The sequence below is a fragment of the Apiospora kogelbergensis genome, assembly GCF_038363985.1.
Source record: "Apiospora kogelbergensis strain CBS 113332 chromosome Unknown utg000005l_segment0_segment0, whole genome shotgun sequence".
NCBI lineage: Eukaryota > Fungi > Ascomycota > Sordariomycetes > Amphisphaeriales > Apiosporaceae > Apiospora > Apiospora kogelbergensis.
This window is the reverse complement of record NW_027117422.1, coordinates 1,762,243-1,778,302: the sequence shown is the minus strand read 5'-3', so window position 1 is coordinate 1,778,302 and position 16,060 is coordinate 1,762,243. Positions and strand designations below refer to the sequence as shown.

Here is a 16,060-nt window from a genome sequence, read left to right as displayed (position 1 = left end):
CAGTGGCAGCTTGGCACAGGCGGAAAAGGCAAGTGGTCGTGTGCCCTGTTGCGATTTTCAATCTCTTCCCTCCCACCCGATTGAGTCAGGAGGACCAAGACATTGCGTTGTTTCGGGTTTCCTCGTTCAACATCGATTCGCCCGCTAAACGTTTTCAAACAAATCTGCCATGGGATGACATCGTCCCATAAATGCACTGCCGCAGGAACAATGTTTACCCCATCATCCCAATCCTCGGCTGGGAAGGCTTTCATGAATCGAAAAAGACAAACCTCCATGCTTCACTCCAGGGCCTGGTCTTGGCTACATTCACTATATCTGATACATTGTTGGCACATTCAGTGGATGCCATCTCACTCTCCCCCCGGCTAATCTTGCGAATATGCAATGGCGGCCGGTTGATGGCCTCGTTCAGGGACGCAGACGTACTACTAAATATAGTGCCCAGGTTTCATACGATATCCCTGCTGTTCGATAGGTTGGTATGCATCTACTAACCTTTCAACAATCTTCCTCGATGAGCAATGAGTGGACAGCGCGGGACGGACCCCTTGGCAACGTTTGAGCCGCATCTTTGCCAATACCCGCTTCACCAAACGCGTGCTAGGTTGGGGTAGCAAGGCTATTCTGAGCTCTGTGAACGTTCCATGTGGGTGCAGGATACGGGAGTAGCCAAGAAACGGTAGAAAAAATGGTTCGTGAAGCTTAGTATTCTTAGCCCTTCGCTTCTCCCTCTTCATGTATAAGATCATCGTTTGCTGCCAACTCCCAAGAAAGCCTAAAATGCACCAGGATACAGCATCACCCTAGAAAACTGTAATCTCCGTTCGTTTCCCACGGTTGATCCGTTGTCTGTTCATTCAAACCTTACACCACTTGATCGTGGTATTACTTTCACTACTATTTTAGAGCCCCTGACTTACCAACTACCACTTACCGTATCACCAACTACCCGTTCCCACCAAGTCAAGATGAAGTTCTCAATCATGGCGCTGTCCGCGCTTCAGCTTGCACCTGTTTTCGCATTCCCGGCCAAGTCTGTTGGTGCTGCCAAACGCGGCATTCTCGACGACTCACACTTTGTGGTGGGATTGAATCGCCGAACCTTCGACCTTCAGATCAGGGAGGACAAGGATAAGAAGGAAAAGAGAAGAAAAAGGACGAGATCGAGATCGTGGGCGCTTTTGGAACCCCTGTGCCCCTTGTCGGAGGGAAGAAGAAGCAAGACACTGCCTTCAAGTCGGTACGTAATGATCACGAACCAGTCTCGGTTTAGTAATATTGTCTTTATGGTCAATATTCGATTGGCTAGGCTAACTAGGGAACTAGACTGTTGGCAAATTCGAAGTCGAGTTCTCGGCTGAAACTGCCCGAACCCTCACCGTGACGGAGAACAAGACGCCCGGCACACCCCCGAAAGGTTTCAAACTCCTCGAGCCTAGCTCTTTCAAAGTCAGCTTCGCTGAGGGCGGCGACAAGTTAACCTTTGGCGGAATTGACTATATCTTCGACCCAGCCAGTAAGTCTAGCTTTGCCCCTTCTACGATATCTCCATTATCCGTGACACTGACATTGGTGTTTAGGTGCAGGTCTCAAAGGGGTGGACCTCAGCAAGTCGCAAGTGGCTAAGCTGGATGCCACCACTAAGGCTTTCATTATCGACGCTAAGCTCGGCGAGCTCGAGTTTGAAGCTGACGAGAACGAGGTGGCCTTTAAGAAAGTCAAGGACCTTACCGGTGAATGGGCCGTTGTCATACCTGATGGTACCGCGACTCCACCCGCGAATAACGGCACTGCCGGCGGTGCTGCCGGCGGCGAGAAGAAAAAGGAGAAGGAGAAGGACGACAAGGCCGGGCAGGTTGAGGTAGCCGCCGTCTTTGGCACGGCCAACCTGGTTGCTCCTAATGCTTTTACTAACCTCAACTTCCCCAAGAACGTAAGTTTATTGTTCTCTTTCTTTCTACAGTCTTCCAGTTCAAAACCATTCATGGGTGTAATGGCATCCAGAAAGGCACCCCCTCTCAGCCAAAATATATTCTTGGTGACAGAAGCTCTAACGATATATAAACCACAGGCCGCCGGCTCTCTCGAAGTCGAGCTCAACGGCACCTCCGCTAATCAGGTCGTCGTCGCGCCCATCATGGCGACGCTGCCACCACCCGCAGGTCACATGTACGTGGATCCGCTGACCTTCTCGGTGAAGACAGCGAAGCCCCCCGCAGCGGGTGACACCAACAAGCTCGATTACATCTTTACCGAGGGCATCAAGGCGGCCATTGACCCATCCAAGGGGCTCCCCGGCAAGCTCGACACCGCGACCAACACGTGGGTCATCACGGGCCTTGGCGAGTTCGAGTTCGAGCAAGACGAGAACGAGTGGAGTCTCAAAGTCGCTGATGTCAACGGCGTCTGGGCCCTGTTCGTGCCGCAGGCCGCCGTCAAGGCTGTGGTCTAGACCATCGGCTAATCAATCTCTTTTGTACCTTCACTTCACTTAACGTGCTGTCGTGCTGTGGACAGCGCACTGCCCACTTTGCCGACTGAGCACTCTAGCTAGGGGCCTACTACACATAAATTCAGACACTGGTGCCTGTTACATTCAGAACGCAGAGCGAGAGCAATGTGCCCGATCAGGGCTCCCTCGACGTGGATGCATGAAGTTCCAATCGGCCTTAAGTAAAAACCTCCCCCAGACTTGGGGTGAACTCATGTAAGCATTGAGGGTGTATATGTGTTATTAAATGTGAGGCTCGAATGGACTTAATGAACAGAGAGTCCACACCAACCTGGCCTATCCTTCCTTACGTGCCTGGTGAATTCCTGCTATGTACATGTGATAGCTCTCGTATGCTTCCTCTTAGCTCTTCACACCCCTTTCTCCTCCCCATCTGTCTAATTAGGACCGGGAAACCGCCAATGGATTCTACTGTCCCGTGGCCTAACCTCGATCTCTGGGTCTTCATCCGGAATTTGCAATGACGCGACCATGTGCGTTTGCGACCACGTCGGCTTCTCCCACTTGCCAGCCCCGTGCTTCGGTGCCAGATCGAACCTTAGCACCATCATGGCCGCGAAGACCAGGATCTCCGAGTTGGAGAGGTGACGCCCGGGACAGAGCGTGTGTCCTCCGCCAAAGGCGCGGAAGGCCGCGGGGTCGTAACCCTTCCGCCATCTCTTGTTTACGTTAGTCTTATCGTCACTTCCCATCGCCTCCTTCTCCTTCTCCGCTGTGCGCGGCGTCGCCACAAACCTCCGGTGGTTGAACTGCTCCGCGTCCTCGCCCCACGACGCAGTAGACAGGTGGTGCAGCGGCTGGGGCACGATGACAACGGACCCCTTCTTGAGCAGGTACCGGTCCTGGAGCATGTGGTCCTCGAGGCAGAGGCGGACGCCCGTAGCGATGGTGTGCAGGCGGAGGCATTCTTTGAGGGTGCTATGGAGAACGGGGGGCGCGCGAGACGGCGGTGACAAGCGCCAGATCCACGGTCTTCGTCAACGTCCCGTCCTGCTCCTCCACCGTCGTGGCGAGCGCCTCCAGCTCGGCCCGCACCTCGCGCAGCACCGCCGGGTCCGAGTACAAGTGCCACAGCAGCCACCACGAGGTCGGGGCCGTCGTGTTGCTGATGGCGTGCGTGTGCCCGACCTCGAAGCGCGCCAGGTCGTCGGCAACGAAGCCGTGCGACGCGTAGTGTGCATGCGAGGCCCGGATCCACTCGGACGCGGTCTCAAGTCCGCCGCCCTCGAGGTAGGCCTTGAAGGCTACGACAAGAAGCTCGCGGGACTGCAGGGCCTTGGAGGCGGTGAGGGTCTTCAAGGGGGACAGGGCCAGAGTCAGGTATCTTGGTTCAAATGTTCTGTGTGAGATGGAATGCCGCCAGTCAGTCAACATGCAGATCAATATGAGGCGTGGAGGAGTAGTATAACAGGCAGGCAGCGTCGTTATCCAGGTCAAATGCGTCTGTATATCGTTCGGAATGTTGAACTTACCTCCAAGCATGTTCGACCGCGGGATCTCGGTACGGATTCTTCGGCCCGTATACGGCTTCGGTTGTACCCATGAGGAGTTGGTGCCACGTCCACTCGAATAGCCTAACGGTCGCCGGGGCCCCGTCCCTCGGCTCTAGCTGATCCATCCCCTTGCTCATCGCCTCAGCTGCCTGTCGGGTCATGGCATCGAGCTTAGGTCCCGGGGCTAAGGCGCGCGCCACTAGTGGTATCATGCCGACGACGACGTTGTGGTCGCTGGTGATGTCCTTGCGCAGAAGATCTGCGGCGGCCTGGCTCATTCCAAGGGTCGCTTGGCCGGCGCCGGCCATGACTGGAGTGAAGCTGATGGTGCGCCATTGCCTCTGCATTGGCGGGATCAGTTCCGCGTCATTGATGATGTACGCTCGCACGTTGGGAAGACGCAGAGTGTAGATAGGGAGGCGATTGCCTTGCTTTCTGTTTCGTCTGATTAGCATGGGATCGCAGGCGAGGGGATAAGCAGTAGTAGCAACGAACCTGAGCTGGTTGTAGTAGAGTGTCTTGTGCCGGAACATCCCAAAGATGGGGCTTATGAAGGGAATTGACCTCTCTACAGCACGTGGTTCTCGGGAGTCTTGTGTCCAATCCAAGAGGATGTGAAGCAATGCGTAGACCGCCGCGACGACAAAAGCCGCCAGGGCTAGGGTGGAAGTCATTGTCTGCGTCTTCTGGTAAAGGTCGACGTCGGGGAAAGCAGTAGGTATGGAAGGAGAAGTTTCCTGACTGCCATCTACTGCTGCGCGAAAGACGGCGAGTAAGACTAGTGCTTACCTGTTTAAAGTGAATGCCGAGTAAATCCACATTCTGTATCACTGTATAAGCCAAGCGCACCCATTAGTATAATGATCCTGGCACATGTTTTTCATGTGTTCACAATACCAACGACTGATGCCTAAGATCACCTGTAAATACATCATCTGGCAACCGAGACGGCTCTACCTCTACTCGTAGATTTCCATAAATATTCAGGGGGTACTATAGTGCCACACCCGGCAGTATAATCACGCAGCAATGGTGTTTTACTCTGCCAGGAAGGTGCTAAGTGCGGACCGTCCGCACCAAACCTTGAGTCGTGAGCGTTGCTCTCCTTCGGGTTACATTGCGAATGGAGGCCCGCTTGCCTTAGCCGACCATTACGCATTCGGCTGCAAAACCCGGATGGCAGAAGATCCAATCTCTCTTCCAGGCAAATGAGAGCAGCTCGCCTATCAACGGCAGTGGGGGACTCTTCGTCTGTTTACGTGTGCGACAGCCGAGGTGGCAGGGCGAAGAGAGAAATATGACCAGAGCGAGTCTAGCGAGTGCCGCGCAGACGAGCGTCGGACGGGAAGCGAGGGCTGATGCGGCGAGGTTTCCTGTTGCGGCACAGCGTATCTTGGTATGCAGCGTGTGATGTGGAACGGCCATCTGAGCCAATCTCATGTCCCGATTGTGAAATTTGGTTCAATAGACTCCATGCGGCGCGGAATCTCCGCTCTGATTTGTCCAAGTCTTAGTCAGAAACTCTCTCTACTGTCTCCCTGTCACAACCCCTGTCCGGAACCCCTGCCCCTGGCATCCAAGCCAAGGGAACAGACACAGACCAATAGCCTCCCCGCCACCCCTCTCTCGTCATTTCACCCCCACCACCTGGTCTGGACTGTCGAGGCATCGCGTGAAGGTCTGAAGGACATCATCATACTTTGTGCACGAGATCAATAAGCTCAAGATGCTAATAGTAATACATTGGAAGTCTAATCTAGGGGGAAGAGACATGAGCTACCATAGTAACTAGAATACACGACGAGGATGTCCTCAATTATATCTTTCTCCAGGCCAGAGGCGCGCGCTCCGGGTGTAGCATCTGGAGCAGGAGAACCCAGCCACTATCATCCCGAATGAGGTCGTGGACCCGCTGTCTCGCGGCCTCGATTGTCTCGCCCGCGTCTTTGTCAACCACGGGATCGACTCGGTGGTGTCGGAACAGGCCCACCATGAGCGCCACGAACTCGACCTGGGAGAACTTCTTGCCGGGGCAGTCGCGCGTGCCCTCAGACCACCCCAGGAAGAGACCCCGTTGCTTCATATCCATTTCCTCCGCCCCCAATTTAGTGGCAGAGTCTGAGCCAGAATCAGAAGCAGTCTGTTTGATCCAGCGAGAGGGCTGCCACTCCAGCGAGTCGGACCCCCAGTACCTTGGATCTGTGTGCATCGAGGGGTAGTTAGGGAGCAAGATGGTCTTGGGGGGCAGGTTGATAGTCTGGTCGCCCACGTCCAGCGTCGTGGGCCGATCGCCGGTCCACTTGATCGCGGGCACGATGGTATACAGCCGCAGCGTCTCATACAGCACCGCCAAGCACCGCTTGAAGCGCGGGAAGTCGGCGCGGTAGTCGATGTCGTGCGGCGCGCGATCTCCGAGCACCTGCTGGATCTCCTCGCCGATCCACTCCTGAACCTCGGGATTCGCGGCGAGGAAGTACAGTGAGAAGGTGGAGCTGTGGGCCGTGGTGTCGTGACCGGCGAAGTTGAAGGTGAACATGTTGCCGTAGATCTCGCTCTCGGTGAGGGCCTCGGCTTGCTGCTCGCTGGCGACCTCCTGCGATGCGCGGACCAGGAGCGTCATGAGGTTGTTGTCGGTACTCTTCTGCCCAGCGGCGATTTCTTGCTTTTGCTCCTCGTACATGGTGGTCATGTGCGATTGGAACGAGACGACGGCTTCGTTCACGAGCTTCAGCTTGGCAGGGAGCCAGTACCGAGCAAGGAACGACAGTGTCTTGGGGCCGAGGGCCAGGATGAGGATCAGGTTCTCCAAGACGAGCGCCAGAGAGGTCCGGTAGCTCATAGACCCCGACTCATGGGCTACGTCCTCTTCCTCGTGGCCCACGAACTTGAACGACTTGCCAAACCCAGCGCGGGCCAGCACGTTCAGCGCAAAGGTTCGGATGTCATCGGCGCCGCTCTTGACGCCCGAGGTCTTGGAGGACCAGTACTTGAGCATATCGCCGGACAGGTTGAGCCCCTCAGACCACACAATCTCGTTGTTGGCCTCGTTGAAGCAGCGAGTGGCCACTCTCCGCTGCGCCTTCCACGACTGGCCCTCAGCGCAGGAGATGTTGGGGCCGAAGACGCCGAGAACGTCGTTGACCCAAACGGGACGGGGGAAACTCAGCGCCTCTCTTGAAGACGCTGTGAATGGCTTCCGGGTCATTCAACTGAACCATGTTGTATTGAGGCGTCACCAGGACGAAGGCGTCGCCCATCTCACGGTGGCACTGCCATCTGTCCTCCATATCCCACCCCCGCCAATTGAAGCGGGTGATGTTGTTGTTGGGGCCAATGATGGGCAGGCGACGGAGCAGCGAGGCGACCGGACGGTCGAGAAATGTCCAAAAAGGATTAAAAGGGCTGAAGGGGATGATGCGTATTGGGATGCCAATGGTGCGGGCAGCGGCGTAGTTCTTCCATATTGACCATGTCCAATTGGCCAACGACGCTACGGTCAAGGCCAAAATGGGTGCGATCAGAAGTGTGAGCCACGACATCTCAAGTGAGGGGTTCCAAGAGATGGACGATAGAGCAGACGTTGTGCGTAGAGCACCAAGGGATTGGAGGAGACGGAGGGCAGAGGAGATAGGATTCAAGATATGTTCCTTTTTGACGCTAAGGTGGCCTATTTTCATCGACCCAATGAGCACCAAGTAACAGCAGACGACTGTGCCGCAGGTGGGATCCAGTTATTGTCGTAGTATTGAACGTTGCTGCGAAACAGGGGTATTTGATAATCCCACCCCTCCCCCCTAGCGTTGCATTGGCAGTAGCTTAATCCCACGCGATATCCTAGGACTTCATGCGTGGGACTTCGGAGCTGGGTAACTGGGCACGACTCGAGTGTCAAGCTAGCCTCGCCGTCGGCTTGTTTGTTGTGCCATATTCACTCCATATTGGTCAACTGCCCCTCCTGCACGGCGAACGACAGAGCCAGAATAGCATCTGGGATTCTCTAGTCGAGGGTCTAGTCGAGGGTCTAGTTGAGGCTGGGCGAGATCTCGACTGAGAGGTATTTTTAGACTCATCTTGGAATCAGAAGCACGCCATGTAGTTGTGTGTATTTAAGTTAGTATCATGGACCTTCGGAAACGTCCCGGGAACGTGGTAAACCATCTCTAGTCTGAGTAAAGTAGCCATACAAGGACTTTAGACACTTCAATTTGTTGCCAACCATGTCGTTCATCAACAGCAGTATCGATTCATTCTCTCTTCCTCAGAGCCACCCAACGGCTGTGAACACTCTTACCCCTCATCATAAGCTATCATTAACACAATGGGGAATTTCTTCTGTTCTGGGGCTCCTGTTGCTCACCATCTTCACTCGCATCTCTTCCACAATCCAGTTTCGGAGGGCTCTCTCTAGCCCAGACAGCAAAGAAGTGCCAGTTGTGCCTTACTGGATTCCTGGGCTATATCATGCCTTTGCCCTCTGGGACCCTGCCGCCTTTGCCTTCAGTCTAAGGTAAGCTCAACAACGCCCAAGAGGCGATGTATGACTCTCAACATACTAATTGATTCCTATTCAGCAAGAAATTTGGACCTGAGAAGCCACTACAGGTCAAAGCTGGCTGGCTCAACTTCTTCTTGCTCTCCAACCCGGAACACATTAAAGAAATGTTTCGCAAATCGAGACTCACCACCAACACTACCACCGTCGCCTTCACACTTCGCAGTCTAGTGAACCTACCGCTCGAAACCGTTTCTCTCTACCTAGCGGACAACTCCGGCGCTGGGCTGAAGCCCCGCAAAGACAGCAACGTAGCCCCAGAGCGCCGCATTACCTATCTTGTTTCCCACCACTTACACAAGTTTCTGTCGGGAATCCACCTCAACGGGATCGCCACGAGGTACTCCTCCCTGCTGAGTCGCCGGATGGGGTCTATCCAGCCCCAAGGGGAGTGGGAATCGGACCCCGATCTCTTCGGGTTCCTGCAGCGGACCACCCTCGCTCCAGAGATCGAGGCCATGTTCGGCGTGAAGCTATTAGAGCTGAACCCAGGATTCATCGACGACATCCTCATCTTCGCACACCACGTTCCCGAGTTTCTCCGTTTACGGCCTAAGTGGCTGATCCTCCGCGCCCACCGCGCACGCCAGCGACTTATTCAGAATGTCATGGCGTGGCACAACTACGCCGAACAGCACGTGGGCTTTGACGACGTCTCCGAAGAGGATCCGGACTGGGACCCAGTCTGGGGCTCCAGACTTCTGCGCGTCAGACAGCAGTACGAACGTAAGACAGGGGCCATGGACGCAGAAGCGCGAGCTTGCGAGGACATGGGTCTCATTTGGGCGTAAGCAAGCCCCTTTTTGAAATGTCCGTTTCGAGTAACCAAATTTCTAACACATTTGTTACTACAGTGCGACCGCGAATGTCCAAAACACGGTGTTTTGGTTTTTCTTCGAAGCGCTGCGGGACCCCGACCTGAAGGCGCGACTGCTGAGCGAGATCTCCGAGTGCAAGATCACCAATACGGTCGATGGCACGCCCATGTTTGACATGGAGAAGCTTACGTCCCAACCCTTGCTGCAATCCATGTACGCCGAGGTGCTGCGTCTGTACGTGGGCGTGGCCGTCAGCCGCATAGCTGGGTACGAGGATGTCGTGCTTGGCAAGTACAAGATCCCGCGAGATAGTCTCATTATGACTTACAGTCGCGCCATGTCCATGGACGCCGAGGCGTGGGTGCGTGCGGGAAGGACGCTAAGGAAACCGCTCGAAGAGTTCGACGCCGAGCGCTTCCTGGTCGGTTCGGATTGGGCACGACCCGGGGCCATGGCGTCGTCGTCCTCTCCTGCAGTAGAACCCAAATTAGATAGGCAGGGTGGTAGTGAGGAGAAACTCCGGTTCACGCTAGACGGCCTGCTTGGACTGTGGGTACCTTTCGGCGGCGGCGACCACATGTGCCCTGGCCGCCACCTGGCCAAGCAGCAGATGCTGGTGACATTCGCCCTGCTGCTGTCCGAGTTCGATATGGAGATTTCGGGAGATGCCGCGACGGTGGCCAGGGTAAAACCAGATATGAAGTTCGCGCCGTTTGGATCTCTACCGCCTGCGAGTAGCGTGGGGTTCCGCATCAAGAAGCGACAGCCAGTTGATATTTAGTGTGGGGATGGGGGTGTTCGTATTAGGATAAATAATACCGTTGTATACTATAACTTGCCTGGGGTTGTATTAGCTAAGCCGCAATGAGACTATAGCGCCGAAATCGTCCAGGGTCGTATACCCGCTAGCCGAGTCATGGCTTTGCATGTGTAGGGGAGCTACGGCAGGGCTCTAGGGCTGACAGGACAGGCTTCTTTGGCTAGCTCGGCCGATTGGTGCAATCGGAGTTCGAGACTCCTTCAAAATAAGATGCAATGCATCTGCACGACGTGCTCGGCGTCGCATGTGACTCTGACAGGAAACCAGAAATAACCCATGGTTTCAATGCCCCACGCCGCAAGTCCTCCCATAGAGAAACTCTGCACTAATGTACTTTTCGACAAGGCCGAGTCACCATCATCTCGAAGTGGCCTCAGTGCATTAAGTAGCGTATATCCACCCCTTTGACCAGTAGATAGGCTATCCTGCGTGCCCGTCTTCACTCCTTACCGTGCTTTTACCTGGTTGTCGAATTTTCCTCTGTTAGCAATTTCCAATTTCACCCCAAAACTCTCGCCCAATATGAGCGCACCAGGAGCGCCCATGCTCATGCCGGTGCTTGAAGTGCCGCACACGGTCTTCAATGCCGTCCTGTGGATCTTCGTCGCCGTGTCGGGCATCGCTCTGTCCTTCCGTCTTATCGCACGTGGCCGTGGAAAGCGCATCTTCTGGGACGACGGTATTGTGTTGTTCTCCTGGCTTCTCAGTCTGGCCATCGCCGTGTTGTGGCAGTGGGCTGCCCCCGACATGTACTACATCTTCAATGTGCAGGCGGGGCTGGCCCCGATGGACCCCGTGCAGTACATGATCAGCCTGAGGAACTGGCTCAACACGTCGCTCGTCGTCGAGATGTTCTTCTACACCATCCTGTGCTTCATCAAGTTGGCCTTCCTCATTTTCTTCCAGCGCCTCGGCCGCCACACCCAGCACTTCATGTATGTGTGGTGGGGGGTGCTCTTCGTCACTGTCGGAACCTATTTGGCCTCCATCGGAAACATCAACTACAAGTGTCTCGTCGGCACCATCGAGCAAATCACGGTAGTCTGCCAAACGGAACATGAGGTGAAATGGACAGGTACCACTCTGAAGGCCAATGCTGCGCTTGATGTGCTCACCGATTTCCTGAGTAGGTCTCCCTTTCTTTCCTTTTCTTTATCCGGACTTTACTCCAAGCCAAGTTGTCCTGTCAGCTAACTCTCCCTGCCTCCTGTTCTAGTTATGCTTCTCCCGGCCATTTTAGTGTGGAACATTAGGATTAGATCGTCGAAGAAAGTCGCACTCCTCGGCCTCTTCTCGCTCACAATGATAACCGTCATCGTGGCTATTATCAGGGCCGTCATGGTGGACTCCAAAAGAAGACCCGATGGAAACCCTGATGTCTCTTGGCTGTGGTTCTGGAGTGCCGTTGAGCCATCCGTCGGTAAGTGCCTTCCGACCTCTTCTGTGATTTGCAAACAAAGTTTTGAGGAATCATCAACTAAGACAACAAAACACAGCTATCATGGTATGCTGCGGATCCGCCTTCCCGCAGCTCTTTACCTCGTCCACCAAGAAGAAGCCCGAGTTCTCCCCCTCGGCCACCTTCCTCCGCCTGCGATCACGCATCCGCAGCTCCGGACGGCAACCGAAGTATGCGGACGGCGATTCCACTCTGCTCGACTTCACGAGAATGTCCCAGAATGGCACGCCCGAGATTGACAGCCATCCCAACGCCAACGTCAAGGACGATTCCAAATTGACCGCGGATTCTCACCGTTACGAGGTCGACACCGAGACGGGGTATGCTGAACTGGGATACAATGAGACCAAAAACATAGGGCTGGGTATGAGCACGGATGATGCCAGGCAGGGGACCAGACATGTGGTGCGACCCGTGCCTGCCCACCATTATGCGCACGAAAATGCGCCGCCGCACCACACCCAGCCGGGGAGCAGGAACCAGGTCATGCATCAGTTCGAGTTAGAGGGCAAGGACGGCGGACGAGGTTCACAATTTCGATAAACAGCGATAGTACAGCAAATTGGTAGCATCTTTACATCAATTATCAACGGGATTGTACATATACCTCGGCGAAACATTATGAATACTATTAACACTGCAAAAGTACACTTCAGCGTGGTAAATAAGTGACTATATTCTTGAACGCCATGATGGAAATACACGAGGCTCTAGTCCCCGTATTCGTCCATAACACCCTACGTTCTCATTTGGATCTCGAATACTTATTCTTCATTTTTCCCCCTTCTCTTCTTTTCTAGGGTATTCAATCGACCTCAAATCTTCATCGGGCCTCGCCGTCAACGATAGCTGCAGTGTTACAGCGCCAGTGCTTTCGTCGTCCATATCTTTGTAGACTTGGGAGAGCGAAGTGACGTCCCAATGCATCTTGAACTAAAAATAGGATTCATCATATCCGATTTCTTTTCAGCTCGCAAGACGTCCATTGTCCTGTCGCCACTCGCCTCTTGGCGCAAGGTGTGTGCAGTAACAGGCACACTAGTTGTAGAATCGGCCTTGAGCGAATGGCGACCAATACGACCGCGCCGCAGGCGGCAGTTGGTGATTGCCTAGTCCTTTAGATAGCGCTAAAGCCATTATGGCGTAACCCCTGAAAACGTGCGAATCTTTCCCGGGGGCTCTGTGGGACTAGAGGGGTCCATGTCGAAAAGTACGTTGACGCACGGGTCTGATTCGTGGGTCGATAAATCAGCCGATGGATAGTACAGATCTGTATGGGGTAGTACGAAGGCTTAGGTGGTATTTCAGCAGCAAATTGTCGCCCGCTAGTCTCCGTTGAAATGGGGCTATACTACTATTAAGGTTTGGGGGCCACGGAGACTGAGCGGGCATTTTGCCGCATTCGGTGCTGACGTGAGCGGCTAGGATCAGTCAGCAAGTTATTCGCAACCGTCTGTTAGTAACGCAACATGCTTCTGAATCGGGAAACACTGGTTTGAAGTGTGGGTATAGCCACTGGAGTCAAATAGAGAATCAAGGTAAAGTCTTCCCAGATCGTGATAGCTCACCCCAGAGGGGAGGGAGATCGCCGAGCCAGCCAGTAACAATGATGCCACAAATAGAAATACTACAATTCCCCAACAAGGGTCTGTGTGAACTGTCAGTGTCGTAGTTGAATCTGAAAAGGGCAAGAACAGGGCGAGGCCAATGCAGAGAAAGAGAAGCTAAAATGCCAGGGGCCAAAGAGACAGGGGAGGGTGTGTGCGTATCGCACCGTCTCTAGCGGGCATGGGGGACAAAAACCTCAACCATTGCTTAACAGCAGCTGCAGTCAGATGGAGGCATTATACACCTGACAGACGATAATATTGGGTGGCAGTGATTACGCGAAATGAGGTTCTCTTTTTCAGAACAATATCATCCGACCCTTAAGTATTCTTAGGCTCCGACCTGAGCTTTCCCTTTGATGATCTGACAGGCAGCAACTCCATCGTGCTGGTACTTTTGTTAAGACCGCTACTCATCTTTGCCATACCAACAAGACAACCATGGCCGCAGAAGCAGTTGTTGACCATGGGGAAAAGGAACAGCGGAAAGACGAGACCGCCATCGTGGTAGAGAGCCGCGATGGATCACTGTCATCTCAGTCTACGACACCGCCGCCACGCTCGTCCCTGCTGCTCACTACCATCATCGGCGGCCTCTGCCTCGGGACGTTTCTGTTCGGCCTCGACCTCAACATCCTCGGCGTAGCCATTCCGCCCATCACCACCGAGTTTCGCTCCCTGGCCGACGTGGCCTGGTACGGGTCGGCCTACATGCTGACCCTAACTGCATTCCAGCCCCTGTTCGGCAACTTATACAAACTCTTCAACCCCAAAGTAGTCTACCTGGTATCACTGTCCATCTTTGAAGGTAGGTGTTCGAGAACAAACTCAGCAAACAGCGAGCAAACACTAACACGTGCAAAACCCTCTAGTGGGATCCATTGTCTCGGCCACGGCACCGAACTCGAATGCTTTGATCGCCGGGCGTGCCATACTGGGGCTCGGGGCCTCCGGGCTACTCCAGGGCGCCCTTTCCATCATTGGGCTCGTCGTCGAGGTAGACAAGGTGCCGCTCTACATAGGTATCGTGGTCAGCTCCATGGGCTTCAGCACCTGTGCCGGCCCCGTCATCGGCGGCGCCATTACGGAGCATATTGGTTGGCGTAAGTCTTCTCACTTCCCTTTCCCCCCACGAGTAGCAAACTTTGATTGGTCTCATTGCTCCAATAAGAGCGTGAAGCATGTCTAACTAACTCTTCACTCCTACCATACAGGATGGTGCTTTTGGATGTAAGTCTTTCTTCTCAAACTGTCTAGGCAGTTCGTTCACCTCGAGCGATATGGCAAGAAAACTGGAGTAGAATGAGCTAACCTTTTACATAGAAACGTCCCTAGTGGTGCTCTTGTCCTTTTGATCATCTATTTCTTCGTGGACGTCTCCGGATCCCCTGTGAACCAGGCCAGCCGAGACCTGCCCATCCGCGACAAGATCCGACAGATTGACCTCCTGGGACTAGTCATTTTCCTTGGCGCGATCTGCTGCCTTCTGCTTGCCCTTACGTGGGGTGGCCAGGCCTACCGCTGGTCTGACGGCCGCATCATCAGCCTGCTCGTTGTCTTTGGGGTTCTGATGATCGGCCTCATGTTCTGGCTCGTCCGCCAAGGCGAACAGGCGCTCATTCCGCTACGGGTCCTCAAGAACCGATCCATTTACATGGGTTCTATCACACTGGTTGGCTATGGCGTTCTTTCCGTGGTCGTAAGTATTCACTCGAGACTAAGAACTAAATGTCCAACGAGCCTTACTAATTTCTCTCTACCAGTACGGTTACTATCTCCCGATTTTGTTCCAGTCGATACAGGGAGTGTCCACCACGCAGAGTGGAGTGCGCTTCATTGCGCTCATCGGTCCCCAAATCGTCACTATAGTCATCACGGGAGCGCTGGTCTCGCAGTGGGGGTATTATGTACCTTACGCCGTAGCTGGCGGGGTCATATGTTGCATCGGCTCGGGCTTTCTCACCACGGTCGGGTTGGGTACGCCCACGGCGGAGTGGGCCGCGTATCTTGTGATCACTGGTATCGGCTTGGGTATGGCGGCGCAGATCCCGTACACATCCCTCCAAGCCGTTCTCGAGTATGTTGAGACCTCCTTCCGTGTGATGTATGGGTTACATGTACTGACAAGCTTGTGTTCGTCATAGGCCAGAGGATATACCTACTGGAAATGGTTCGTCCCCTTTCCTACTCATGTGCCACTTGAGCGACTTACTAACATTTCGGTACAGCCATCGCAGTTTTCGCTTTCCATCTTGCCGGGTATGCATACCTCACAACTACAGGAAACACTTAGCTAACCTATTACAGTGCTGTTGGAACAGCTATCGGCCAAACTCTACTTATCAGCGGACTTCAAACGGCGGTGCCTCACTACACGAACGGAGCCGTGTCCCCCGAGATGGTGATCATGGCCGGGGCTACGGGGTTGAATGCCGTCGCAGGCGGCGATGCCCAGCTCCTTGAGAGCCTACGCATGGCGTACGGCGAAGCAGTGCGGCGCACCATCATCCTGGGCCTCGCCGGGGCTTGCATAGCGGTCCCGGCGTCGACGGGCATGAAGTGGCTGAACATCAAGCGCATTGCCGCGGAGAGAAAAGGGGACGGTACCAAAAGTTCAACCGAGGTCGCTAGTGGTGTGTAAAATCAGTGTATGAAACGGGCTGAAATCACGAAAATGTGGACTGTAAGACAACGCTGTTGGGGTACTCTCCCCGTATACTTGGGGGCTAAACCGGTGCCTGAAGCCTGAAGCAGGAAAAGGATTATAATAATCAATGTACCATTCTCGCATATCAC

General features: G+C 54.3%; 6 protein-coding genes across 6 annotated transcripts; 4 read left to right on the top strand and 2 right to left on the bottom strand.

The window, feature by feature from the left end:
- Window positions 1-971: 971 nt before the first annotated feature.
- Window positions 972-2,455, top strand: PG998_007163 (uncharacterized protein; the record flags this gene model as incomplete). Its single annotated transcript, XM_066873979.1, has 4 exons — window positions 972-1,082; window positions 1,330-1,519; window positions 1,584-1,936; window positions 2,075-2,455. The coding sequence occupies 4 exons, from the start codon at window positions 972-974 to the stop codon at window positions 2,453-2,455; spliced, it is 1,035 nt and encodes a 344-aa protein (XP_066729924.1).
- A 437-nt stretch (window positions 2,456-2,892) lies between these two features.
- PG998_007162 (uncharacterized protein) lies at window positions 2,893-4,682 on the bottom strand (the record flags this gene model as incomplete). Its single annotated transcript, XM_066873978.1, has 3 exons — window positions 2,893-3,422; window positions 3,445-3,854; window positions 3,988-4,682. The coding sequence occupies 3 exons, from the start codon at window positions 4,680-4,682 to the stop codon at window positions 2,893-2,895; spliced, it is 1,635 nt and encodes a 544-aa protein (XP_066729923.1).
- A 1,142-nt stretch (window positions 4,683-5,824) lies between these two features.
- Window positions 5,825-7,547, bottom strand: PG998_007161 (uncharacterized protein; the record flags this gene model as incomplete). The annotated part of the gene is made up of 2 exons (XM_066873977.1): window positions 5,825-7,181; window positions 7,219-7,547. The coding sequence occupies 2 exons, from the start codon at window positions 7,545-7,547 to the stop codon at window positions 5,825-5,827; spliced, it is 1,686 nt and encodes a 561-aa protein (XP_066729922.1).
- A 678-nt stretch (window positions 7,548-8,225) lies between these two features.
- Window positions 8,226-10,159, top strand: PG998_007160 (uncharacterized protein; the record flags this gene model as incomplete). The annotated part of the gene is made up of 3 exons (XM_066873976.1): window positions 8,226-8,515; window positions 8,580-9,347; window positions 9,415-10,159. 3 exons carry the CDS (start codon window positions 8,226-8,228, stop codon window positions 10,157-10,159), a joined length of 1,803 nt encoding a protein of 600 aa, XP_066729921.1.
- Window positions 10,160-10,720: 561 nt separating this feature from the next.
- On the top strand, window positions 10,721-12,200 carry PG998_007159 (uncharacterized protein; the record flags this gene model as incomplete). The annotated part of the gene is made up of 3 exons (XM_066873975.1): window positions 10,721-11,328; window positions 11,458-11,618; window positions 11,695-12,200. 3 exons carry the CDS (start codon window positions 10,721-10,723, stop codon window positions 12,198-12,200), a joined length of 1,275 nt encoding a protein of 424 aa, XP_066729920.1.
- Window positions 12,201-13,705: 1,505 nt separating this feature from the next.
- On the top strand, window positions 13,706-15,905 carry PG998_007158 (MFS general substrate transporter; the record flags this gene model as incomplete). Its single annotated transcript, XM_066873974.1, has 8 exons — window positions 13,706-14,072; window positions 14,137-14,367; window positions 14,479-14,494; window positions 14,588-14,963; window positions 15,028-15,341; window positions 15,409-15,434; window positions 15,493-15,523; window positions 15,572-15,905. The coding sequence occupies 8 exons, from the start codon at window positions 13,706-13,708 to the stop codon at window positions 15,903-15,905; spliced, it is 1,695 nt and encodes a 564-aa protein (XP_066729919.1).
- Between the last annotated feature and the right edge of the window lie 155 nt (window positions 15,906-16,060).